This window comes from Pelophylax lessonae, assembly GCF_965119305.1.
Source record: "Pelophylax lessonae genome assembly, chromosome: 9".
NCBI lineage: Eukaryota > Metazoa > Chordata > Amphibia > Anura > Ranidae > Pelophylax > Pelophylax lessonae.
The window spans coordinates 2,608,093-2,634,978 of NC_138776.1; the positions used below are offsets into that span (position 1 = coordinate 2,608,093).

Sequence of the window (26,886 nt, forward strand, 5' to 3'; positions counted from 1 at the left end):
GGCGGCGCGTGTCTCAGGAAAGATGGCGGCGGGGAAGGCGCTATAGAGACGCTTTGTCCTCCGGGCGGAAGCCGCTCTTCTGTCGCTGAAGATGGCGGCTGGAATGTACCTGGAGCATTATCTGGACAGTGAGTGATGGGGAGAGGGGGCACCCTGTGTACATTCTGCAGAACATTCCTCCTTTCCGTCACTGCAGAGCATTCCTCCTTCCTGTCACTGCAGAACATTCCCCCCCTCCTGTGTCCTGCAGAACATTCCTCCTTTCTGTATCTTGCAGAGCATTCTCCCCTCCTGTGTCCTGCAGAGCATTCCCCCCCTCCTGTGTCCTGCAGAGCATTCCCCCCTCCTGTGTCCTGCAGAACATTCCCCCCTCCTGTGTCCTGCAGAGCATTCCTCCTTTCTGTATCTTGCAGAGCATTCCCCCCCTCCTGTGTCCTGCAGAGCATTCATCCTTTCTGTATCTTGCAGAGCATTCCCCCCTCCTGTGTCCTGCAGAGCATTCATCCTTTCTGTATCTTGCAGAGCATCCCCCCCTCCTGTGTCCTGCAGAGCATCCCCCCCTCCTGTGTCCTGCAGAGCATCCCCCCCTCCCGTGTCCTGCAGAGCATCCCCCCTCCTGTGTCCTGCAGAGCATTCCTCCTTTCTGTGTCCTGCAGAACATTCCTCCTTTCTGTATCTTGCAGAGCATTCTTCCCTCCTGTGTCCTGCAGAGCATTCCCCCCTCCTGTGTCCTGCAGAGCATTCCCCCCTCCTGTGTCCTGCAGAGCATTCCTCCTTTCTGTATCTTGCAGAGCATTCATCCTTTCTGTATCTTGCAGAGCATTCCCCCCTCCTGTGTCCTGCAGAGCATCCCCCCTCCTGTGTCCTGCAGAGCATTCCTCCTTTCTGTGTCCTGCAGAACATTCCTCCTTTCTGTATCTTGCAGAGCATTCTTCCCTCCTGTGTCCTGCAGAGCATTCCCCCCTCCTGTGTCCTGCAGAGCATTCCTCCTTTCTGTGTCCTGCAGAACATTCCCCCCTCCTGTGTCCTGCAGAACATTCATCCTTTCTGTGTCCTGCAGAGCATCCCCCCCTCCTGTGTCCTGCAGAGCATCCCCCCCTCCTGTGTCCTGCAGAGCATCCCCCCCTCCTGTGTCCTGCAGAGCATCCCCCCCTCCTGTGTCCTGCAGAGCATCCCCCCCTCCTGTGTCCTGCAGAGCATTCCTCCTTTCTGTGTCCTGCAGAACATTCCCCCCTCCTGTGTCCTGCAGAGCATTCCCCCCTCCTGTGTCCTGCAGAGCATTCCTCCTTTCTGTATCTTGCAGAGCATTCATCCTTTCTGTATCTTGCAGAGCATTCCCCCCTCCTGTGTCCTGCAGAGCATCCCCCCTCCTGTGTCCTGCAGAGCATTCCTCCTTTCTGTGTCCTGCAGAACATTCCTCCTTTCTGTATCTTGCAGAGCATTCCCCCCTCCTGTGTCCTGCAGAGCATTCCCCCCTCCTGTGTCCTGCAGAGCATTCCTCCTTTCTGTGTCCTGCAGAACATTCCCCCCTCCTGTGTCCTGCAGAGCATTCCTCCCTCCTGTGTCCTGCAGAGCATTCCTCCCTCCTGTGTCCTGCAGAGCATTCCTCCCTCCTGTGTCCTGCAGAGCATTCCTCCCTCCTGTGTCCTGCAGAGCATTCCTCCCTCCTGTGTCCTGCAGAGCATTCCTCCTTTCTGTATCTTGCAGAGCATTCATCCTTTCTGTATCTTGCAGAGCATCCCCCCTCCTGTGTCCTGCAGAGCATCCCCCCTCCTGTGTCCTGCAGAGCATTCCTCCTTTCTGTGTCCTGCAGAACATTCCTCCTTTCTGTATCTTGCAGAGCATTCTTCCCTCCTGTGTCCTGCAGAGCATTCCCCCCTCCTGTGTCCTGCAGAGCATTCCTCCTTTCTGTGTCCTGCAGAGCATTCCTCCCTCCTGTGTCCTGCAGAGCATTCCTCCCTCCTGTGTCCTGCAGAGCATTCCTCCCTCCTGTGTCCTGCAGAGCATTCCTCCCTCCTGTGTCCTGCAGAGCATTCCCCCCTCCTGTGTCCTGCAGAGCATTCCCCCCTCCTGTGCCATCAGCTGGCCATATACAGATAAGCATGGATGACAAATAATCCAATCACTGAGTGTAGATGGGGGTGTGAGGTCATTCAGTGGGGGTGGGGTGTGTATGATAGACTCCTCCCCCCAGGTGAGTTAATGATCTCTGAATGTTCTGAAGTGAAACGCGTAATTCTGCCTGAGGCACCTGAGCCCAATCCCGAGTGTCATGGCAAAGGGTGTGAATACTTATGTGCATGGTGAAGGGTGTGAATACTTATGTACATGGCAAAGGGTGTGAATACTTATGTACATGGCAAAGGGGGTGAATACTTATGTACATGGCAAAGGGGGTGAATACTTATGTACATGGCAAAGGGTGTGAATACTTATGTACATGGCAAAGGGTGTGAATACTTATGTACATGGCAAAGGGTGTGAATACTTATGTACATGGGATTTATTTATTTTTTTATAAATTTGCAAAGATTTCCAACAAACTTCTCTCACGTTGTCATTATGGGGGAGGGGTTTGTAGAATTTTGAGGAAAATAATGAATGGAATCCATTTTGAAACAAAGCTGTAACATAAAATGTGTAAAAAGTGAAGCTCTGCGAGTACTTTCCGGATACAGCTGTAGCAATTATCTCTAACAGTCTCTGACCGTCTCCTGTATCATGTCTGCAGTCTCTGACCATCTCCTGTATCATGTCTGCAGTCTCTGACCGTCTCTTGTATCATGTCTGCAGTCTCTGACCATCTCTTGTATCATGTCTGCAGTCTCTGACAATCTCCTGTACCATGTCTGCAGTCTCTGACAATCTCCTGTACCATGTCTGCAGTCTCTGACCATCTCCTGTACCATGTCTGCAGTCTCTGACCGTCTCTTGTATCATGTCTGGTTGAAGTAATAAAGTTTTCCTTGTTTGCAGGTATAGAGAATTTGCCTTTTGAACTACAGAGGAACTTCCAGCTGATGAGGGATTTGGATCAGAGGACAGAAGGTGAGTGTGTGGGGTTCTCCTGCTGCTCGGAGGGTTCAAGCAGACAGAGATATCGACTTTTTTTACGTGTTTTTTCGCCATATTTCCCAAATGTGAAACCTCACTGATCAGGAAACGCGTTGGCCGTGCATGCGTTGGGTACACATCACTGCAAAGAGGCACGAGTATGGCCGGCTGTACGCGGCTCTCCGTGATTTCCATGTCACCAAGGTCCGTGATAGGCTCCTGCAAAACATTAACCACTTCTGGACCGGAAGATTTACCCCCTTAATGACCAGGCCGTTTTTTTTGTGATTTGGCGCTGCGTTATTTTAACAATTGCGCTGTCCCCAAATAATATAGACGTCCTTTTTTCCTCACAAATAGAGCTTTTTTTTGGTGGTATTTGATCTCCTGTGCGATTTTTTTTTTTTTTTTTTTTTTTTTTTTTTTTTTGCGCTATAAACAAAAAAAAAGAGCGACAATTCTGCGGAGAAAAAAAAAAAATATTTTTCACTTTCTATTATATAACATAACACAAAAATGTAAAAATCTAATTTTTCACCATTTTAGGCCAATTTGTTTTCTGCTACATATTTTTGATAAAAAAAATAAAATAAAATCGCAAAAAAACACAAACCATCATATGCCAGGGTGACCTGCTTGTCTCTGGTGTAAATCTCCCAGGACCCGGAGCTGAACCTGCGACCTCTGCAGAGTCTGGCAGTGGCTCTTCTTGGTGAACCCCCTGAGATGGTGGACAGCTCCCTGCCTGATTCCTGAGACTTGCCTTGTTACTTTCAAACTCTTTGCTCCTCCTATGAATTTCCAATTTAAGCCACGTCTTTGTACTTCCTGTTTGCCAGATTATTGTGCTCTCTCCTGCCAATATCTCGCTGTTGTCACTCCTCCTGCCATCCATATTTCCACTACCACTTGTTACCGACCTTTGGCTTATTTCTCAACTACGCTTGTTTAATCCCAAAGGTCGGTAACAAGTGGTAGTGGAAATATGGACGGCAGCAGGACCGACAACAGCGAGATATTGGCAGGAGAGAGCACAATAATCTGGCAAACAGGAAGTACAAAGACGTGGCTTAAATTGGAAATTCATAGGAGGAGCAAAGAGTTTGAAAGTAACAAGGCAAGTCTCAGGAAGCAGGCAGAGAGCTGTCCACCATCTCAGGGGGTTCACCAAGAAGAGCTACTGCCAGACTCGGCAGAGGTCGCAGGTTCAGCTCCGGGTCCTGGGAGATTTACACCAGAGACAAGCAGGTCACCCTGGCAGATGATGAGGGGGCACCCGAGGTGTGGGGTCTAAGCACTAACCGCTGCTCCTGAGGGTGGAGATGGGTTTGGCTGCGTGTTAGTAGGAGGTTGTGGTCCCCTGGGTTATCCAACAGGCAAGCTGGGGTCCGATATAGCAGGTGGGGGATCAAGCAGAAGCGTACTCGGTAAACAAGCTAAAGGTCAGCAACAGGTGATTGCAGTTTGGGATTAAACAAGCATAGTTGAGAAATAAGCCAAAGGTCGGTAACAAGTGGTAGTGGAGATATGGATGGCAGGAGGAGTGACAACAGCGAGATATTGGCAGGAAAGAGCACAATAATCTGGCAAACAGGAAATACAAAGACGTGGCTTAAATAGGAAGTTCATAGGAGGAGCAAAGAGTTTGAAAGTAACAAGGCAAGTCTCAGGAATCAGGCAGAGAGCTGTCCAGCATCTCAGGTGGTTCAGCAAGAAGAGCTACTGCCAGACTCGGCAGAGGTCGCAGGTTCAGCTCCGGGTCCTGGGAGATTTACACCAGAGACAAGCAGGTCACCCTGGTAGATGATGAGGGCTCATCTGAGGTGCGGGGTCTAACCACTAACCGGTGTTCAGCAGAGCTCCCGAGGGTGGAGATGGGTTTGGCTACTAACTAATAACACTGTTTCACTTGTTCCATCAGCTCATCCCCCACAGCTATTGCCTTTTTGTATCAATTGACCCTCCCTTTTAGATTGTAAGCTCTAACGAGCAGGACCCTCTGATTCCTTTTGTTCCAAATTGTATTGTAACTGTAATGTCTGCCTTCATTTTGTTAAGCGCTGCGCAAACTGTTGGTGCTATATAAATCCTGTATAATAATAATAATAAATAGCAGGTTGTGGTCCTCAGGATTATCCAACCAGGGAGTGAGCAAGCTGGGGTCCGATATAGCAGGTGGGGGATCAAGCAGAAGCTTAGTCGGTAAATAAGCTAAAGGTCAGCAACAGGTGGTTGCAGTTTGGGATTAAACAAGCATAGTCCAGAAATAAGCCAAAGGTTGGTAACAAGTGGTAGTGAAGATATGGATGGCAGCAGGCGAGAGCACAATAATCTGGCAAACAGGAAGTACAAAGACGTGGCTTAAATAGGAAGTTCATAGGAGGAGCAAAGAGTTTTGAAAGTGACAAGGCAAGTCTCAGGAATCAGGCAGGGAGCTGTCTAGCATTTCAGGGGGTTCAGCAAGAACTACTGCAAGACTCGGCAGAGGTCGCAGGTTCAGCTCCGGGTCCTGACAGTAAATATTGAGCATCTTACTTCTACTGGGTAGTTAGTATAGGACTTAGAGCGGGGGTGGTAACGGGTTTAAGTTTAGATCGGATTTGACTGGACTTCTACCTTAATGAGAGTATTGATTTTGAGATGTTTGTAGAACGCAGCACTAGTCAGGGATTGGAGGCGGATTGATTCATGGGGCGGTCCCTATTGATGTGTTGCAGTTTAGAAGATATAAATGAACGGTGTAACTGAGAGCTCTCTGATTGGCTGATCATTCTTTCCCCCTACAGATTTGAAGTGTCAAATAGACCGGCTATCCTCCCAATATATGAGCAACGCCCGTACACTGAGCTCCGAGGAAAAGCTGCAGCTCCTTCGTCAGGTACAGGAGGCGTACGGGAAGTGTAAGGAGTATGGAGACGACAAGGTGCAGCTGGCCATGCAGACGTATGAAATGGTGAGTGATTGAGGACAGCGGATACTTTGTATGTGTCAGCCCCAATTACTTCTCTGTGTTACCCCTCAGAGAGGCAGCACAGCGACTTCTCCTGACAGCACCGGGGATCAGATCCCAACCACCGCACCACCTGCATGGGTTTCCTCCCACACTACAAAGGCATGCAGGAAGGGGGAATTGGTCCTAGTTTGTGTATGTATGCGAGTTAGGGACATTTTAGATTGTAAGCTCTTGGGGACAGGAACAACAAATTATAAAATCAGTGCAAATCTACTCTTTAATATTATAATATCCCATTATCTCAATCCAAAAAAGTGCAATAATTGTAATCAATTTCCAGAAAAATGTTCTAATCGGTGAAAACAATTATGATAAAAAGTGAAAAAATATCGATCGATCTATCTATTGATCGATTGAGGTAGAGATATAGAGAGATAGATATATATATCCCACCCTCACTAGGCAGCGGGATGACGATCTACGGGACCGGTGGCCACAATTGGCACCAGGTGCCTGCGATCGCTCCCCGCTAAGAGAGAAGGACGGTCGGATGTTGTAATCACAGCTGACCGTTCTTCTCCCTGGAATGATCACAGAGCTCCTTCTATATAGGAACACATGTCTCTATGGTCATTTCACAAGCCACACCCCCATACAGTTAGAAAGCACACCCTAGGCTCACACTTAACCCTTTGATCACCCCCTGGGTAAACCCTTTCCCTGCCAGTGTCATTAGTACAGTGACAGTGCATATTTTTAGCACTGATTACTGTAGTAATGTCACTGGTCCCCCCCCCCCAAAAGTGTCAGAAATGTCAGTCAGGGGTCCGATCTGTCCACCGCAATGTCGCAGTCCCACTAAAAATCGCAGATCACCGCCATTACTAGTAAAATAAATAAAAATGACATAAATCTTTCCCGTAGTTTGTAGACGCGATAACTTTTGTGCAAAATACGCTTATTGGGGGTTTTTTTTACTAAAAATATGTAGCAGAATACAAATTGGCCTAAAATGTTAAAAAATTTTGATTTTTAAATATTTTGTGGGTGAATGTTCTATAGCAGAAAGTAAAAAATATTATTTTTTTTTTTTTTTTTTATTTTATTTTTCCGAATTGTAACTTTTTTTTTTTTTTTTTTTGGTCCCCCGTGTGAGAAACAAATTGTCGCTCCTTTTTTTTTTTTTGTTTATAGTGCAAAAAATAAAAATCGCACAGGTGATCAAATACCACCAAAAGAAATCTCTATTTCTGGGAAAAAAAGGACATCAATTTTATTTGGGTTCAGCGTCGCACGACCGCGCAATTGTCAGTTAAAGTAACGCAGTTCCGAATCACAAAAAAATGGCCTGGTCATTAACCACTTTAACCCCGGAAGATGTTGCTGCTCAATGACCAGGCCACTTTTTTCAACTTTGCACTGCGCTACTTTAACTGACAATTGCGCGGTCATGCAACGCTGTACCCAAATAAAATTGACGTCCTTTTTTTTTCCCCCACAAACAGAGCTTCCTTTTGGTGGTATTTGATCACCTCTGCGCTTTTTATTTTTTGCGATATTATTAAAAATAGCAAAAATTTCGCAAACAATTCACATTTTCTACTTTGACAGTTAAATAATATCCAATATCTTCAATTTTTGTCATATATTTAGGCTAAAATGTATTTAGCTACATGTCTTTGACAAAAAAATTCTCAATGAGCGTATTTTTAACCACTTTAAGACCGGAAGGTTTTACCCCCTTCCTGACCAGGGCCTATTTTGCGATTCGGCACTGCGTTACTTTAACGGACAATTGCGCAGTTGTACGAAGCTGTACCCAAATGAAATTTATGTCCTTTTTTTCCCACAAATAGAGCTTTCTTTTGGTGGTATTTGATCACCTGTGCAATTTTTTTAACAATTTTGAAAAAAATAAACAGCTTTCCCCCCCAAAAAAATTTAAAAATCAAAATTTTTTTAACATTTTAGGCCAATTTGTTTTCTGCTACATATTTTTCGTAAAAAAAAAAAAAAAAAAAAAAATCGCAATAAGTGTATTTTGATTGGTTTGCGCAAAAGTTCACATCTACAAACTACGGGAATGATTTGTCATTTTTATTGTGTTTTTTCTTTTCTTTTACTAGTAATGGCGGCGATCTGCGATTTTTTTTTTTTTTTTTTTTTTTTTGCGGGACTGCGACATTGTGGCGGACAGATCGGACCCCTAACTGATATTTTTAATGCTTTTGGGGGTACCAGTGACATTACTACAGTAATCAGTGCTAAAAAATATGCACTGTTACTGTAATAACACTGGCAGGGAAGGGGTTAACCCTGTGGGTGATCAAGGGGTTAAATGTGTGCCTCATGCTTACTGACGTGTGTGGGGGGAGGGGATTGTGTGACACAGATCGCAGGTTTAGCTATGCTGAATCCTGTGATCTGTCCTTGCCTGTCACAGAGAAGATCCGCCTGCTTTGTTTACACAAGCAGGCGGATCTTCTCACACTTTCCCTGACGATCGGGGAAGAGTGGCGGTGATCACCGCCTCTCCTCCTTCGGCCCGACTAGCAGTGCAGCGACGTAGGTCTACGTTGCTGGACCCAGGGCTGCCACTGCACCAATGTCCACCAATGAGCACACAGTGGTTGGAAGAGAAGGCGGTGAATGTCCACCAATGAGCACACAGTGGTTGGAGGAGAAGGTGGGGAATGTCCACCAATAAGCACACAGTGGTTGGAGGAGAAGGTGGGGAATGTCCACCAATGAGCACACAGTGGTTGGAGGAGAAGGCGGGGAATGTCCACCAATGAGCACACAGTGGTTGGAGGAGAAGGCGGGGAATGTCCACTAATGAGCACACAGTGGTTGGAGGAGAAGGCATGGAATGTCCACCAATGAGCACACAGTGGTTGGAGGAGAAGGCGGGGAATGTCCACCAATGGGTACACAGTGGTTGGAGGAGAAGGCGGGGAATGTCCACCAGTGAGCACACAGTGGTTGGAGGAGAAGGCGGGGAATGTCCACCAATGGGTACACAGTGGTTGGAGGAGAGGGCAGGGAATGTCCACCAATGAGCACACAGTGGTTGGAGGAGAAGGCGGGGAATGTCCACCAATGGGTACACAGTGGTTGGAGGAGAGGGCAGGGAATGTCCACCAATGAGCACACAGTGGTTGGAGGAGAAGGCGGGGAATGTCCACCAATGAGCACACAGTGGTTGGAGGAGAAGGCGGGGAATGTCCACTAATGAGCACACAGTGGTTGGAGGAGAAGGCATGGAATGTTCACCAATGAGCACACAGTGGTTGGAGGAGAAGGCTGGGAATGTCCACCAATGGGTACACAGGGGTTGGAGGAGAGGGCGGGGAATGTCCACCAATGGGTACACAGTGGTTGGAGGAGAAGGCATGGAATGTCCACCAATGAGCACACAGTGGTTGGAGGAGAAGGCTGGGAATGTCCACCAATGAGCACACAGTGGTTGGAGGAGAGGGCGGGGAATGTCCACCAATGAGCACACAGTGGTTGGAGGAGAGGGCGGGGAATGTCCACCAATGAGCACACAGTGGTTGGAGGAGAAGGCGGGGAATGTCCACCAATGAGCACACAGTGGTTGGAGGAGAAGGCGGGGAATGTCCACCAGTGAGCACACAGTGGTTGGAGGAGAAGGCGGGGAATGTCCACCAATGGGTACACAGTGGTTGGAGGAGAGGGCAGGGAATGTCCACCAATGAGCACACAGTGGTTGGAGGAGAAGGCGGGGAATGTCCACCAATGAGCACACAGTGGTTGGAGGAGAAGGCGGGGAATGTCCACCAATGGGTACACAGTGGTTGGAGGAGAAGGCATGGAATGTCCACCAATGAGCACACAGTGGTTGGAAGAGAAGGTGGGGAATGTCCAGCAATGAGCACACAGTGTTAGGAGGAGAAGGCGGTGAATGTCCACCAATGAGCACACAGTGTTAGGAGGAGAAGGCGGTGAATGTCCACCAATGAGCACACAGTGTTAGGAGGAGAAGGCGGTGAATGTCCACCAATGAGCACACAGTGGTTGGAGGAAAAGGTGGGGAATGTCCACCAATGAGCACACAGTGGTTGGCGGAGAAGGCGGGGAATGTCCACCAATGAGCACACAGTGGTTGGAGGAGAAGGCGGGGAATGTCCACTAATGAGCACACAGTGGTTGGAGGAGAAGGCGGGGAATGTCCACCAATGGGTACACAGTGGTTGGAGGAGAGGGCAGGGAATGTCCACCAATGAGCACACAGTGGTTGGAGGAGAAGGCGGGGAATGTCCACCAGTGAGCACACAGTGGTTGGAGGAGAAGGCGGGGAATGTCCACCAATGGGTACACAGTGGTTGGAGGAGAGGGCGGGGAATGTCCACCAATGAGCACACAGTGGTTGGAGGAGAAGGCATGGAATGTCCACCAATGAGCACACAGTGGTTGGAAGAGAAGGTGGGGAATGTCCACCAATGAGCACACAGTGTTAGGAGGAGAAGGCGGTGAATGTCCACCAATGAGCACACAGTGGTTGGAGGAGAAGGTGGGGAATTTCCACCAATGAGCACACAGTGGTTGGAGGAGGAGAAGGCGGGGAATGTCCACCAATGAGCACACAGTGGTTGGAGGAGAAGGCGGGGAATGTCCACTAATGAGCACACAGTGGTTGGAGGAGAAGGCATGGAATGTCCACCAATGAGCACACAGTGGTTGGAGGAGAAGGCATGGAATGTCCACCAATGAGCACACAGTGGTTGGAGGAGAAGGCGGTGAATGTCCACCAATGAGCACACAGTGTTAGGAGGAGAAGGCGGTGAATGTCCACCAATGAGCACACAGTGGTTGGAGGAGAAGGTGGGGAATGTCCACCAATGAGCACACAGTGGTTGGAAGAGAAGGTGGGGAATTTCCACCAATGAGCACACAGTGGTTGGAGGAGGAGAAGGCGGGGAATGTCCACCAATGAGCACACAGTGGTTGGAGGAGAAGGCGGGGAATGTCCACTAATGAGCACACAGTGGTTGGAGGAGAAGGCATGGAATGTCCACCAATGAGCACACAGTGGTTGGAGGAGAAGGCATGGAATGTCCACCAATGAGCACACAGTGGTTGGAGGAGAAGGCGGTGAATGTCCACCAATGAGCACACAGTGTTAGGAGGAGAAGGCGGTGAATGTCCACCAATGAGCACACAGTGGTTGGAGGAGAAGGTGGGGAATGTCCACCAATGAGCACACAGTGGTTGGAGGAGGAGAAGGCGGGGAATGTCCACCAATGAGCACACAGTGGTTGGAGGAGAAGGCGGGGAATGTCCACTAATGAGCACACAGTGGTTGGAGGAGAAGGCATGGAATGTCCACCAATGAGCACACAGTGGTTGGAGGAGAAGGCGGGGAATGTCCACCAATGGGTACACAGTGGTTGGAGGAGAGGGCAGGGAATGTCCACCAATGAGCACACAGTGGTTGGAGGAGAAGGCAGGGAATGTCCACCAATGAGCACACAGTGGTTGGAGGAGAAGGTGGAGAATGTCCACCAATGAGCACACAGTGGTTGGAGGAGAAGGTGGGGAATGTCCACCAATAAGCACACAGTGGTTGGAGGAGAAGGTGGGGAATGTCCACCAATTAGCACATAGTGGTTGGAGGAGAAGGTGGGGAATGTCCACCAATGAGCACACAGTGGTTGGAGGAGAAGGTGGGGAATGTCCACCAATGAGCACACAGTGGTTGGAGGAGAAGGCGGGGAATGTCCACCAATTAGCACACAGTGGTTGGAGGAGAAGGTGGGGAATGTCCACCAATTAGCACATAGTGGTTGGAGGAGAAGGTGGGGAATGTCCACCAATGAGCACACAGTGGTTGGAGGAGAAGGCGGGGAATGTCCACTAATGAGCACACAGTGGTTGGAGGAGAAGGCATGGAATGTTCACCAATGAGCACACAGTGGTTGGAGGAGAAGGCTGGGAATGTCCACCAATGGGTACACAGGGGTTGGAGGAGAGGGCGGGGAATGTCCACCAATGGGTACACAGTGGTTGGAGGAGAAGGCATGGAATGTCCACCAATGAGCACACAGTGGTTGGAGGAGAAGGCTGGGAATGTCCACCAATGAGCACACAGTGGTTGGAGGAGAGGGCGGGGAATGTCCACCAATGAGCATACAGTGGTTGGAGGAGAGGGCGGGGAATGTCCACCAATGAGCACACAGTGGTTGGAGGAGAAGGCAGGGAACGTCCACCAATGAGCACACAGTGGTTGGAGGAGAAGGCGGGGAATGTCCACCAGTGAGCACACAGTGGTTGGAGGAGAAGGCGGGGAATGTCCACCAATGGGTACACAGTGGTTGGAGGAGAGGGCAGGGAATGTCCACCAATGAGCACACAGTGGTTGGAGGAGAAGGCGGGGAATGTCCACCAGTGAGCACACAGTGGTTGGAGGAGAAGGCGGGGAATGTCCACCAATGGGTACACAGTGGTTGGAGGAGAGGGCAGGGAATGTCCACCAATGAGCACACAGTGGTTGGAGGAGAAGGCATGGAATGTCCACCAATGAGCACACAGTGGTTGGAAGAGAAGGTGGGGAATGTCCAGCAATGAGCACACAGTGTTAGGAGGAGAAGGCGGTGAATGTCCACCAATGAGCACACAGTGTTAGGAGGAGAAGGCGGTGAATGTCCACCAATGAGCACACAGTGGTTGGAGGAGAAGGTGGGGAATGTCCACCAATGAGCACACAGTGGTTGGCGGAGAAGGCGGGGAATGTCCACCAATGAGCACACAGTGGTTGGAGGAGAAGGCGGGGAATGTCCACTAATGAGCACACAGTGGTTGGAGGAGAAGGCGGGGAATGTCCACCAATGGGTACACAGTGGTTGGAGGAGAGGGCAGGGAATGTCCACCAATGAGCACACAGTGGTTGGAGGAGAAGGCGGGGAATGTCCACCAGTGAGCACACAGTGGTTGGAGGAGAAGGCGGGGAATGTCCACCAATGGGTACACAGTGGTTGGAGGAGAGGGCAGGGAATGTCCACCAATGAGCACACAGTGGTTGGAAGAGAAGGTGGGGAATGTCCACCAATGAGCACACAGTGTTAGGAGGAGAAGGCGGTGAATGTCCACCAATGAGCACACAGTGGTTGGAGGAGAAGGTGGGGAATTTCCACCAATGAGCACACAGTGGTTGGAGGAGGAGAAGGCGGGGAATGTCCACCAATGAGCACACAGTGGTTGGAGGAGAAGGCGGGGAATGTCCACTAATGAGCACACAGTGGTTGGAGGAGAAGGCAGGGAATGTCCACTAATGAGCACACAGTGGTTGGAGGAGAAGGCATGGAATGTCCACCAATGAGCACACAGTGGTTGGAGGAGAAGGCATGGAATGTCCACCAATGAGCACACAGTGGTTGGAGGAGAAGGCGGTGAATGTCCACCAATGAGCACACAGTGTTAGGAGGAGAAGGCGGTGAATGTCCACCAATGAGCACACAGTGGTTGGAGGAGAAGGTGGGGAATGTCCACCAATGAGCACACAGTGGTTGGAGGAGAAGGTGGGGAATTTCCACCAATGAGCACACAGTGGTTGGAGGAGGAGAAGGCGGGGAATGTCCACCAATGAGCACACAGTGGTTGGAGGAGAAGGCGGGGAATGTCCACTAATGAGCACACAGTGGTTGGAGGAGAAGGCATGGAATGTCCACCAATGAGCACACAGTGGTTGGAGGAGAAGGCATGGAATGTCCACCAATGAGCACACAGTGGTTGGAGGAGAAGGCGGTGAATGTCCACCAATGAGCACACAGTGTTAGGAGGAGAAGGCGGTGAATGTCCACCAATGAGCACACAGTGGTTGGAGGAGAAGGCGGTGAATGTCCACCAATGAGCACACAGTGTTAGGAGGAGAAGGCGGTGAATGTCCACCAATGAGCACACAGTGGTTGGAGGAGAAGGTGGGGAATGTCCACCAATGAGCACACAGTGGTTGGAGGAGGAGAAGGCGGGGAATGTCCACCAATGAGCACACAGTGGTTGGAGGAGAAGGCGGGGAATGTCCACTAATGAGCACACAGTGGTTGGAGGAGAAGGCATGGAATGTCCACCAATGAGCACACAGTGGTTGGAGGAGAAGGCGGGGAATGTCCACCAATGGGTACACAGTGGTTGGAGGAGAGGGCAGGGAATGTCCACCAATGAGCACACAGTGGTTGGAGGAGAAGGCAGGGAATGTCCACCAATGAGCACACAGTGGTTGGAGGAGAAGGTGGAGAATGTCCACCAATGAGCACACAGTGGTTGGAGGAGAAGGTGGAGAATGTCCACCAATAAGCACACAGTGGTTGGAGAAGGTGGGGAATGTCCACCAATTAGCACATAGTGGTTGGAGGAGAAGGTGGGGAATGTCCACCAATAAGCACACAGTGGTTGGAGAAGGTGGGGAATGTCCACCAATGAGCCTCACACAGTGGTTGGAGAAGAAGGCGGGGGAATGTCCACCAATGAGCACATAGTGTTTGGAGGAGAAGGCGGGGAATGTCCTTACATGGCCTAGTCAGAGCCCAGACTTAAATCCCATTGAAAATATGTGAAATAGTTGAAGACTGCAGTCCAAACTCACCATCAAATGTAACTGAACCTGAGCAGTTCTGTAGAGAAAAGCGGGCAAATATTGCAAAGTCTAGATGTGTAAAGTTAGAAGAGACAAATCCCAACAGACTAAAGGCTGGAATTACAGCAAAAGAGGGTCCAACAAAATACTAATACATGGGGGGGGGGGATCCTTTTTCCAACTCAGTGATTTTGTTTTTGATTTTTTTTTTTCTGACATGTTGGCGTTATATCTTTCACTTAGATGTTACAAGTTGCTTTAGTAAATACAGATTGATAAAACAAAAACGAACGGTGTCTGTCTTCATTTCAGGCTGCAAAGCAACAAAATTAGATTTCTTTTTTTTTAAGGGGGGGGATTCATTTCTATACCCAGTGTATATGGCGCTTCCCTGTCTTTCTATACTGGGTTCACACAGGAGCACTGGGGAAACTGCATGTAATTTGGACAGGAATCGCACTGCATTCTGGTTTCAAATCACATGCGATTCTTTGCAGAGCCCATTCATTTTGTGTTATTTTATTGGTTGAACTAGATGAACTTGTGTGTAGAAAGATGATCCGCACACCAGTAGTTACTCTTAAAAAATCTTCATCTTTATTCAGGAACCACAGAACACAACTGCTTATAAGATCAGTTGACGGGTTTCAGCCTATAAGGCCTTAGTCATAACTAACATGAGTTATGACTAAGGCCTTATAGGTTTAAACGCGTCAACTGATCTCAGCAGTTGTGTTCTGTAGTTCCTGAATTAAGATGAAGATTTTTTTTACTTTAACTACCAGTGTGCGGTTCATCTTTCTACATATGTACCCAGTTAAACAGCTGTGGATCGGGCATCCGGGAACTTGTTTAGTGGTGAGCTGTATACGTAGTAGCACTGCTCCTTCTGTTTGCGTATGAACTTATGTCTTTTTTTTTTTTTTCTCCCCCCCCCTCAGGTAGATAAACACATTCGGAGGCTGGACACGGACCTGGCTCGGTTTGAAGCTGACCTGAAGGAGAAGCATATTGAGTCCAGTGATTACGACAGCTGCTCCAGCAAAGGGAAAAAGAGTGAGTGGCCGATGGTTACCATTCAGATTGTTGTCTTGACTTCAGCAAAACTCATAACCCACCCTCATTGGAGATCTCTAGATCTGACTCAACCGGCTGCGTGGTGGAGCTCAGCAGAGAAGCCCCTGCTTCCCCACACACAACCTTCCCCACACACAGAGTCAGTCTCTGCAGCAAGCTGGCAGGGGACAGGCTTATTCCAGGATGGAGAAGAGATTGGGTAAACCTGGGCTTAGCGTGCTTTTGTAATCCAGTGAGCCGAGGGCCAGCTCATTCCCCTCCCCACAGCACACAATGACTAGATATGGGTATGTGTTCATACACTATATTGTCAAAAGTATTGGGACACCTGCCTTTACACACACATGAACTTTAATGGCGTCCCAGTCTTAGTCCGTAGGGTTCAATATTGAGTTGGCTCCACCCTTTGCAGCTATAACAGCTTCAACTCTTCTGGGAAGGCCGTCCACAAGGTTTAGGAGTGTCTATGGGAATGTTTGACCATTCTTCCAGAAGCGCTTTTGTGAGGTCAGGCACTGATGTTGGGTGGGAAGGCCTGGCTTGCAGTCGCCATTCTTAAAGGTGTTCTATCAGGTTGAGGTCAGGACTCTGTGCAGGCCAGTTAGGTTCCTCCACACCAAACTCGCTCATCCATGTCTTAACCGGTTGCCAACCGCCGCACGACTATATACTGCGGCGGTCAGCCCCGGCCAGGCAGAGTGACGTATGGGTACGTCACTCGCCTGTCACTGACTTGTGAGCCAATTGCGTGCGCCCGCCCCGGCTCGTTCACTGACAAGTCAGTGCGTGTGACCGGCGGATCCGATCGTCCGCCGGTCACTCACGATCGCTCCGGTGAAGGGAGAAAGGCGGCGCGGCTTAAGTAAACAAACCGCCCGTCATTCTCCCTGTGTAAAAATGAAGAACAGACGGTTCTACTATGTAGGACCGTTGATCTTTGTTTTTACACCAATAGCCATGTCCCTATACAGTTAGAATCACACCCCTAGGACACACTTAACCCCTCCCTGTCCAATACAGTTAACCCCTTCCCTGCCAGTGTCATTTTTACAGTAACCGTGCATATGTATAGCACTGATTACTGCAGTAATGTCACTGGTAACCTCAAAAGTGTCAAAAATGTCAGTCAAGGGTCCGATCTGTCCGCCGCAATGTCGCAGTCCCGCAAAAAAACGCAGATCGCCGCTATTACTCGTTAAAAAAAAAAACACCAAAAATGACAAAAATCTTTCCCTTTGTTAGTAAACGCGATAACTTTTGCGCAAACCAATCAAAATACGCTTTTTGCGTTTTTTTTTTTTTTATCAAACATATGTAGCATAAAACAAATTGGCCGAAAATGTTAAAAAATTTTGATTTTTTTACATTTTTTTGGGGGGAAATTTCATATAAAAAAAATGTGAAAAATATTGTTATTTTTGTAAAATTGACGCTCTTTTTTTGTTTATAGCGCATGATCAAAAAATCGCACAGGAGATCAAATACCACCAAAAGAAAGCTCTGTTTGTGGGAAAAAAAGGACGTCAAATTTGTTTAGGTACAGCGTCGCACGACCGCGCAATTGTCCGTTAAAGTCACGCAGTAAAAAATCGCAAAAAAAAACCCTGGTCTTTTAGCGGCCAAATCCTCCGGGGCTTAAGTGGTTAATTGACCTTGCTTTGTGAACTGGTGGGCAGTCATGTTGGAACAGGGAGGGGCCATCCTCAAACTCCTCCCACAAATTTGGGAGCATGAAATTGTCCAAAATGTCTTGGTATGCTGATGGCTTAAGATTTCCCTTCACTGGAACTAAGGGGCCAAGCCCAACCCCTGAAAAACAACCCCCACACCATAATCCCCCCCTCCACCAAATGATTTGGACCAGTGCACAAAGCAAGGTCCATAAAGACATGGATGAGTGAGTTTGGTGTGGAGGAACTTGACTGGACTGCACAGAGTCCTGACCTCAACCCGATAGAACACCTTTGGGATGAATTGGTCCATCATTGGTGTCAGTGGGAGGAATAGTGCCCCATCATTGGTGTCAGTGGGAGGAATAGTGCCCCATCATTGGTATCAGTGGGGGGAATAGTGCCCCATCATTGGTGTCAGTGGGAGGAATAGTGTCCCATCATTGGTGTCAGTGGGAGGAATAATGCCCTATCATTGGTGTCAGTGGGAGGAATAATGCCCCATCATTGGTGTCAGTGGGAGGAATAGTGTCCTATCATTGGTATCAGTGGGAGGAATAGTGCCCCATCATTGGTGTCAGTGGGAGAAATAGTGCCCCATCATTGGTATCAGTGGGAGGAATAGTGTCCCATCATTGGTGTCAGTGGGAGAAATAGTGCCCATCATAGGTGTCAGTGGGAGGAATAGTGTCCCATCATTGGTGTCAGTGGAGGAATAGTGCCCCATCATTGGTGTCAGTGGAGGAATAGTGCCCCATCATTGGTGTCAGTGGAGGAATAGTGCCCCATCATTGGTGTCAGTGGAGGAATAGTGCCCCATCATTGGTGTCAGTGGAGGAATAGTGCCCCATCATTGGTGTCAGTGGAGGAATAGTGCCCCATCATTGGTGTCAGTGGAGGAATAGTGCCCCATCATTGGTGTCAGTGGGAGGAATAGTGTCCCATCATTGGTGTCAGTAGGAGGAATAGTGTCCCATCATTGGTGTCAGTGGGAGGAATTGTGTCCCATCATTGGTGTCAGTGGGAGGAATAGTGCCCCATCATTGGTGTCAGTGGAGGAATAGTGCCCCATCATTGGTGTCAGTGGAGGAATAGTGCCCCATCATTGGTGTCAGTGGAGGAATAGTGCCCCATCATTGGTGTCAGTGGGAGGAATAGTGTCCCATCATTGGTGTCAGTGGGAGGAATAGTGTCCCATCATTGGTGTCAGTGGGAGGAATAGTGTCCCATCATTGGTGTCAGTGGGAGGAATAGTGTCCCATCATTGGTGTCAGTGGGAGGAATAGTGCTCCATCATTGGTGTCAGTGGAGGAATAGTGCCCCATCATTGGTGTCAGTGGAGGAATAGTGCCCCATCATTGGTGTCAGTGGGAGGAATAGTGCCCCATCATTGGTGTCAGTGGGAGGAATAGTGCCCCATCATTGGTGTCAGTGGGAGGAATAGTGCCCCATCATTGGTGTCAGTGGGAGGAATAGTGCCCCATCATTGGTTTCAGTGGAGGAATAGTGCCCCATCATTGGTGTCAGTGGAGGAATAGTGCCCCATCATTGGTGTTAGTGGGAGGAATAGTGCCCCATCATTGGTGTCAGTGGGAGGAATAGTGCCCCATCATTGGTGTCAGTGGAGGAATAGTGCTCCATCATTGGTGTCAGTGGGAGGAATGGTGCCCCATCATTGGTGTCAGTGGGAGGAATAGTGCCCCATTATTGGTGTCAGTGGGAGGAATAGTGCCCCATCATTGGTGTCAGTGGGAGGACATCTAGCAGCAGACATACAATTTCTGCAAGGGAAATCTCTAGATTGAAGCTGAATATTGCAGAAAAGAAAAGTCTGATTTTGATATTTTATTTTTTATTGCACTATTAATTTTTAGGCTTTTTTTTTGGTTGTAGTTTTGCTTTGACCCAAGAACTAACACTCTGCCTGATCTCTCTGCAGAAGGCAGAGGCCAAAAAGAGAAGAAAGCCCCAAAGGTCAAGTCAAAGGTCAAGAATTCTGACGATGAGACGGCAAAAAGCGGGCAGAAGAAAATCAAGCTGGTTCAGACGTGAGTTGATCTGTTGGGTTTGTTCATTGGCGGCGTGTATCCTGCACCGGTGCTGAACGCTTTCCTTTTCTCCCCAGGGCAGAGTACGGGGCACCGGCTACTAACTTCAGCAAAGTCCACCCATCCGATGTCCTGGATATGCCGGTGGATCCCAATGAACCCACTTACTGTCTGTGCCATCAGGTGTCCTACGGAGAGATGATCGGCTGCGATAACCCAGATGTAAGTGTGGTGTCCCACTGTCCGCCATCATGGAGCTCTCTAACTGCTTCTCTGCCAGATCATTCCTGGCCTGAAGATCCCATAAAACCCCCAAAATATTTATATATTTTCTAATTTCAGATACCCTAGAGCAGAGGTCTCCAAACCTTCTAAAGGAAGGGCCAGTTTATTGTCCTTCAGACTATAGGAGGGCCAGACTGTGGCCAATGGGGGTAGAAAATGTCTGGAGCATGGTGGTCAGTGAAAGTAAAAAAAAAAAAAAAAAAGAATTATATAGTGCCTGTGGTCAATAGGAGGAGGTATAGTGCCCCATCATTGGTGTCAGCGGGAGGAATAGTGCCCCATCATTGGTGTCAGCGGGAGGAATAGTGCCCCATCATTGGTGTCAGCGGGAGGAATAGTTTCCCATCATTGGTGTCATTGGGAGGAATAGGTCCCCATCATTGGTGTCAGTGGGAGGAATAGTGCCCCATCATTGGTGTCAGTGGGAGGAATAGTGTCCCATCATTGGTGTCAGTGGGAGGAATAGTGCCCCATCATTGGTATCAGTGGGAGGAATAGTGCCCCATCATTGGTATCAGTGGGAGGAATAGTGCCCCATCATTGGTATCAGTGGGAAGAATTGTGCCCCATCATTGGTGTCAGTGGGAGGAATAGTGCCCCATCATTGGTGTCAGTGGGAGGAATAGTGCTCCATCATTGGTGTCAGTGGGAGGAATAGTGCCCCATCATTGGTGTCAGTGGGAGGAATAGTGTCCCATCATTGGTGTCAGTGGGAGGAATAGTGTCCCATCATTGGTGTCAGTGGGAGGAATAGTGCCCCATCATTTGTGTCAGTGGGAGGAATAGTGTCCCATCATTTGTGTCAGTGGGAGGAATAGTGTCCCATCATTTGTGTCAGTGGGAGGAATAGTGTCCCATCATTGGTGTCAGTGGGAGGAATAGTGTCCCATCATTGGTGTCAGTGGGAGGAATAGTGCCCCATCATTGGTGTCAGTGGGAGGAATAGTGTCCCATCATTGGTGTCAGTGGGAGGAATAGTGTCCCATCATTGGTGTCAGTGGGAGGAATAGTGTCCCATCATTTGTGTCAGTGGGAGGAATAGTGTCCCATCATTTGTGTCAGTGGGAGGAATAGTGTCCCATCATTTGTGTCAGTGGGAGGAATAGTGTCCCATCATTGGTGTCAGTGGGAGGAATAGTGTCCCATCATTGGTGTCAGTGGGAGGAATAGTGTCCCATCATTGGTGTCAGTGGGAGGAATAGTGCCCCATCATTGGTATCAGTGGGAGGAATAGTGCCCCATCATTGGTATCAGTGGGAAGAATTGTGCCCCATCATTGGTGTCAGTGGGAGGAATAGTGCCCCATCATTGGTGTCAGTGGGAGGAATAGTGCTCCATCATTGGTGTCAGTGGGAGGAATAGTGCCCCATCATTGGTGTCAGTGGGAGGAATAGTGTCCCATCATTGGTGTCAGTGGGAGGAATAGTGTCCCATCATTGGTGTCAGTGGGAGGAAAAGTGCCCCATCATTGGTGTCAGTGGGAAGAATTGTGCCCCATCATTTGTGTCAGTGGGAGGAATAGTGTCCCATCATTGGTGTCAGTGGGAGGAATAGTGTCCCATCATTGGTGTCAGTGGGAGGAATAGTGTCCCATCATTGGTGTCAGTGGGAGGAATAGTGTCCCATCATTGGTGTCAGTGGGAGGAATAGTGTCCCATCATTGGTGTCAGTGGGAGGAATAGTGTCCCATCATTGGTGTCAGTGGGAGGAATAGTGTCCCATCATTGGTGTCAGTGGGAGGAAAAGTGCCCCATCATTGGTGTCAGTGGGAAGAATTGTGCCCCATCATTTGTGTCAGTGGGAGGAATAGTGTCCCATCATTGGTGTCAGTGGGAGGAATAGTGTCCCATCATTGGTGTCAGTGGGAGGAATAGTGTCCCATCATTGGTGTCAGTGGGAGGAATAGTGTCCCATCATTGGTGTCAGTGGGAGGAATAGTGTCCCATCATTGGTGTCAGTGGGAGGAATAGTGTCCCATCATTGGTGTCAGTGGGAGGAATAGTGTCCCATCATTGGTGTCAGTGGGAGGAAAAGTGCCCCATCATTGGTGTCAGTGGGAAGAATTGTGCCCCATCATTTGTGTCAGTGGGAGGAATAGTGTCCCATCATTGGTGTCAGTGGGAGGAATAGTGTCCCATCATTGGTGTCAGTGGGAGGAATAGTGTCCCATCATTGGTGTCAGTGGGAGGAATAGTGTCCCATCATTGGTGTCAGTGGGAGGAATAGTGTCCCATCATTGGTGTCAGTGGGAGGAATAGTGCCCCATCATTGGTGTCAGTGGGAGGAATAGTGTCCCATCATTGGTGTCAGTGGGAGGAATAGTGCCCCATCATTGGTGTCAGTGGGAGGAATAGTGCCCCATCATTGGTGTCAGTGGGAGGAATAGTGTCCCATCATTGGTGTCAGTGGGAGGAATAGTGCCCCATCATTGGTGTCAGTGGGAGGAATAGTGTTGGATGAGAAGGCCTGGCTCACAGTCTCTGCTCTAATTCATCCCAAAGGTGTTCTATTGGGTTGAGGTCAGGGCAGTCAAGTTCCTCCACCCCAAACTCGCTCATCCATCCTTGTGGACGGCCTTCCCAGAAGAGATGAAGCTGTTATAGCTGCAAAGGGTGGGGCAACTCAATATTGAACCCTACGGACTAAGGCTGGGATACCAAGGGGGGGTGCACTGTATGTAAGAGAGAGTGGGGGACTCTTGACTTCTGATGTAGGGGGGTGTCTTCTTGAGATCTAGTCTTATAGATATAACTGGCCCTTTGAGCGCAACCATAATGCTGATGCGGCCCGAGATTAAATTTAATTTGACATCCCTGCCCTGGGGTCTCTTCTAAAAAAAAAAAAAAAAAAAAGTACAATGTTTTTAGAGGTTATAAGTAAATTTCTAGAAAAAAATTACTAATCTAAACTAAAAAAAGTGCCAGACAAAGCCTGGTTGAGAAGTAGTTTGAGACACCAGACCCTTGTCCTCCAATGAAATGATAGACCAGACCCTTGTCCTCCAATGAAATGATAGACCAGACCCTTGTCCTCCAATGAAATGATAGGACTGCAGATTGGACTCCATTAGCGTCTTCCTCAGGCGGAGGGAAGGGTACCGGGACCCTAAAGTGATGTTTTAGGCCGGGTTCACACTGATTCGAATTGGATGAGGGTTTCCCCGTATTTAATTCGCATGTAAGGAGATTGTGACCGGCTCTCAATGGAGCCGCTTCATACCGCTCCAGGATGGCTGCAGTGCGGTTTGCAGGAAATTTGTGTGCATCTTCTGGTCCATTTAAGGTCCGAATTCAGACAAAAATTCTGACCTCAAACGGTGAATGGGACGCACCGGACCTCCTGCTGTGAGCCGCTCCGCAATCCAGTGTGAAACCAGCTTTACACTTTGCTTCTGGATCATTAGCGGGAAGGGGGAGATTCATGAACGGATGATCCCTCCTCCCTCTATCTGGTGGCACCTCCCCTTCCCGACACTTTCCAGTCGTTTCCCTGCTTACCGGCGTTCTATCAGAAAACCCTACCCTATCAGATTTCCCTACCTACGTCATTTCCGGTGCGGGTTTGTCATGCACCAGCTGTAGCTGCGTCGCACGTTCTTCTGCGCATGCGCGGAATAGGTAGGGAATTTTGATAACATTGTAAGGGATGAGGCAAAAGTCCTACTGCGCATGAGCGGGCGCATGCGCACCAACGGATCGGGCAGTGGCATCTCTTATAACAAACATACATCCGATCTCCGTGGCACACACTGCGCCGAGCCGACAATGGGGCAATCTATTCCCTACCCACACGCTCACGCCCACTGTCTAATTGTCGGGTCGGCGCAGTGTGGGGCATGGAGATCGAATTGTCGGGTCGGTGCAGTGTGGGGCATGGAGATCGAATTGTCGGGTCGGTGCAGTGTGGGGCATGGAGATCGAATTGTCGGGTCGGTGCAGTGTGGGGCATGGAGATCGAATTGTCGGGCCGGTGCAGTGTCGGGCCGGTGCAGTGTCGGCTCGGTGCAGTGTCGGCTCAGCGCAGTGTGGGCCATGGAGATCGGATGGATGTTTGTTATAAGAGATCCCGCTGCCCGACCCGTTGGTGCGCATGCACACTAGGACTTTTGCCTGACCCCTTACGATGTTATCAAAATTCCCTACCTATTCTGCGCATGCCCAATAGGACGTGTGACGCAGGTACAAGCTGCTGCATGACGAATCCACAGCTGATCTCAACCGGAAATGACGTAGGTAGCGAAATCTGATAGAACACCGGAGCCGCCGGTATCGGAGAAGATGATCTGATCCCAATGTGTTGCTGGGCAGGAAGTCAAATGAGGGCAAGCTGGCCCCTGACTCCACTCTATGGCCTTGGAGGACCGGAGCAATGTCATATGTCACTTCCCTCCAACGACCTTAAAGAGACAATTTTTTTTTTTTTTCTTTTGCTTTTAAGTGTAAATGTAAGATTTGAGATCTTTTTGACCCCAGATCTCACGTTAAAGAGGACTTGTCCTGCTTATTTCTATTACAAGGGATGTTTACATTCCTTTTAATAGAAATAAAAGTAATAAAAAAAATTTAATGGGACAGTGTAAAAAAAAAATAAAAAGTAAAAAAAAAAAAATGTATAAAATGTAAAGCCTCCGAGCTCACGCGTAAAATCGAACGCCTACGCAAGTCGCGCCCACATATGCAAACGGTGTTCAAACCACACATGTGAGCGATCGCCGCGATCGTTAGAGCGAGAGAAATAATTCTACCCCCAGACCTCCTCTAAAACTCTAAACTGGTAACCTGTAGAATTTTTTTAAGCATCGCCTATGGTTATTTTTAAGTACCAATGTTTGTCGTCATTCAATTTTGAAGCATGACATGTTGGCTATCAATTTACTCGGCGTAACATTATCTATCACATTATAGAAACAAATTGGGCTAAATGTGCTGTTTCCTTGTATATTATTTTCAGAAAGTGTATTTTTTACAAAAAAAATTGCCTTTGGAAGAGCGTTGCGCAATGCGATGTGACATAAAGTATTGCAACAATCTCCATTTAATTCTCTAGGGTCGCTGCAAAAGAAAAAAAAATCTATAATGTTTGGGGGTTCTAAATAATTTTCTAGCAAAAAATACTGATTTTAACTCAGTCTGAAATGTAACCTATCCCGTGTTTGTGTACAATCTTCTCACTCTCATGGTTGTTCTTCTGCAGTGCTCTATTGAATGGTTTCACTTTGCCTGTGTCGGGCTCGCTACAAAACCTCGTGGAAAATGGTGAGTCTGATCTGATATACTGGTTATGTAACCATCCTCTCATGTTCAGTGTGCCCATGTATTCCTTCCTCCTCATGGCTGCCTCTCCACATTATCATTTGTTATCCCACCCCTTTCTGCCCTTCTCCTGCTGGCGCCCCCCCCTCTGCCCTGCTCCAGCGGGCGCCTCCCTTGTGCCATTCTCATGCTGGCGCCCCCCCTTTCTGTCTGTCTGCTGCTGGTGCCCCCCCCCTGCCGTCTGCTGCTGGCGCCCCCCTGCCAGATTCCTGCTGGGCCCCCCCGTCTGCTGCTGGTGCCCCCCCTTTGCCCGTCTGCTGCTGGTGCCCCCCCTTTGACCGTCTGCTGCTGGTGCCCCCCCTTTGCCTGTCTACTGCTGGCGCCCCCCTCTGCCCATCTCCTGCTGGCGTGCATGTCCCCTGCTGGTGCCCCCCTCTGTCCGTCTCCTGCTGGCACGTCCTTCTGCCCATCTCCTGCTGGCGTGCCCATCTCCTCATTGCCATTCCTTCCTGCGTCTCTGTATCATCCACTTGGTTCTTGCCCCATGTCACCTGTCTGTCTTCCCTCCTCATTTCCATCTCTCTGTTTTCCTTCTTTGTATATTAGCAGCATCATTCTTAATCTCTGCTTTCTGTTCTTGCCCCTGCAACGTATTATTGGTCTTATTGCTTCACTTAATCCCTGTATTTACCGCTCACCCTCCCTCTTCTCTTCTCTCCAGGTACTGTCCACGATGCTCCCAGGAAAGGAAGAAGAAATAAGCACAGGCTCCCCCTAGAGGGGAGAGCAGCGAGTATTTGGGTTGTGTGGTACATGCATTTCTCTGTCTGTCTCAGGAGGAGTGAATGCTGATTAGCCTGATGGGAGATATAGGCCATGTTTATGACAGTATTAGACTTTTCCTCTCAGACCCTGCAGGGGGCGCACTCCATTAGCTGGTGTTGGTTATTGGGACCACACACCATGCAGGGTCTGTCCCCAGTTCTTACCTGGTCTTCTGTCTTTCTAATTCCCCATGCCTTCTGTGCTGATCTCTCCCATCCACCGATTTCAGGCTAATTTATTAAGGCAGAACCAATAGCAGTGAGGATATGAAATGCAGTAGCCCCCCCCCCCCCCCCCTAGCAGCCAATCAGAGTTTATAAATTACAGTGGTCAAATTACTGATTGGTTGACAGTGGATATCGGTCTCTGCCTTATTAGATGCCCCTGTTTTCTGTTGCCGGCTCCCCTTCTCCCATTGTATAATACTCTCTGTCTTTACTTTCTGCCATCTTGTAGAGTTCTTGGTTCTCGCCTCTTGTAGACTTCTCTCTCTCGCCACGTGAACTACCTCCAAAATTTTCTATTCCTGTTACAGATAGTCCTCCAGGGGCTTTCCTTTCATTGTGACACGCTCCTAAGATGTGTCGCTATAATTTTTTTTTTTTTTCCTTTTTTATGGCCCTGAAAATGGAAAACATGGTTACAAAAAGCCGTTTCTGGTGCACCCGATAGAAAACACTACAAGTGCCATCACACTCCTCGGTCTCCTTCTCCTCGCATTGAACTCAATGTTTACATCTCCTTGTTTGTTGTCCCCCATATCTCTCTCCACTTTAACTTCAACCTTCCCTTTGCCATCCCATTAAATCTGGGCAAAATAATAGAAAAGCTACGAGTCCTGTACTAAGCAATGTAAAAGTGGGTAGAACTTTTTTTTTTAAACTTAGTTGTTAAAATTTCACATGATAGTAGAGTGACTCTTCTTCCTCTATAGTAACTCTTCTTTTTTTTTTTTTTTTTTTTTCTTCTTCGTCTTCTCTCTTCGTCTTCTCTCCTTGTCTTCTCTCTTTATCTCTCTTTGTGTTTTCTTCGCCTCTTTGTCTTCTCTCTTCGCCTCTTTGTCTTCTCTCTTCGCCTCTTTGTCTTCTCTCTTCGCCTCTTTGTCTTCTTCTCTCTTCGCCTCTTTGTC

At 48.7% G+C, this 26,886-nt stretch overlaps 1 protein-coding gene across 1 annotated transcript; it reads left to right on the forward strand.

The window, feature by feature from the left end:
• Nucleotides 1-26,123, forward strand: ING4 (inhibitor of growth family member 4). Its single transcript, XM_082267385.1, has 8 exons — nucleotides 1-128; nucleotides 2,977-3,048; nucleotides 5,841-6,007; nucleotides 15,542-15,656; nucleotides 19,287-19,395; nucleotides 19,473-19,617; nucleotides 24,874-24,935; nucleotides 25,654-26,123. Exons 1-8 carry the CDS (start codon nucleotides 92-94, stop codon nucleotides 25,691-25,693), a joined length of 747 nt encoding a protein of 248 aa, XP_082123511.1. The 5' UTR covers nucleotides 1-91; the 3' UTR covers nucleotides 25,694-26,123.
• Nucleotides 26,124-26,886: the final 763 nt, after the last annotated feature.

Bases quoted from the DNA above. Each gene is read 5' to 3' on its own strand.
- ING4 (XM_082267385.1), top strand. From the start codon at position 92: ATGGCGGCTGGAATGTACCTGGAGCATTATCTGGACA. The intron at 19,396-19,472 runs GTGAGTTGATCT...TTTTCTCCCCAG, and splicing joins AAAATCAAGCTGGTTCAGAC to GGCAGAGTACGGGGCACCGG. The intron at 19,618-24,873 runs GTAAGTGTGGTG...GTTCTTCTGCAG, and splicing joins TCGGCTGCGATAACCCAGAT to TGCTCTATTGAATGGTTTCA.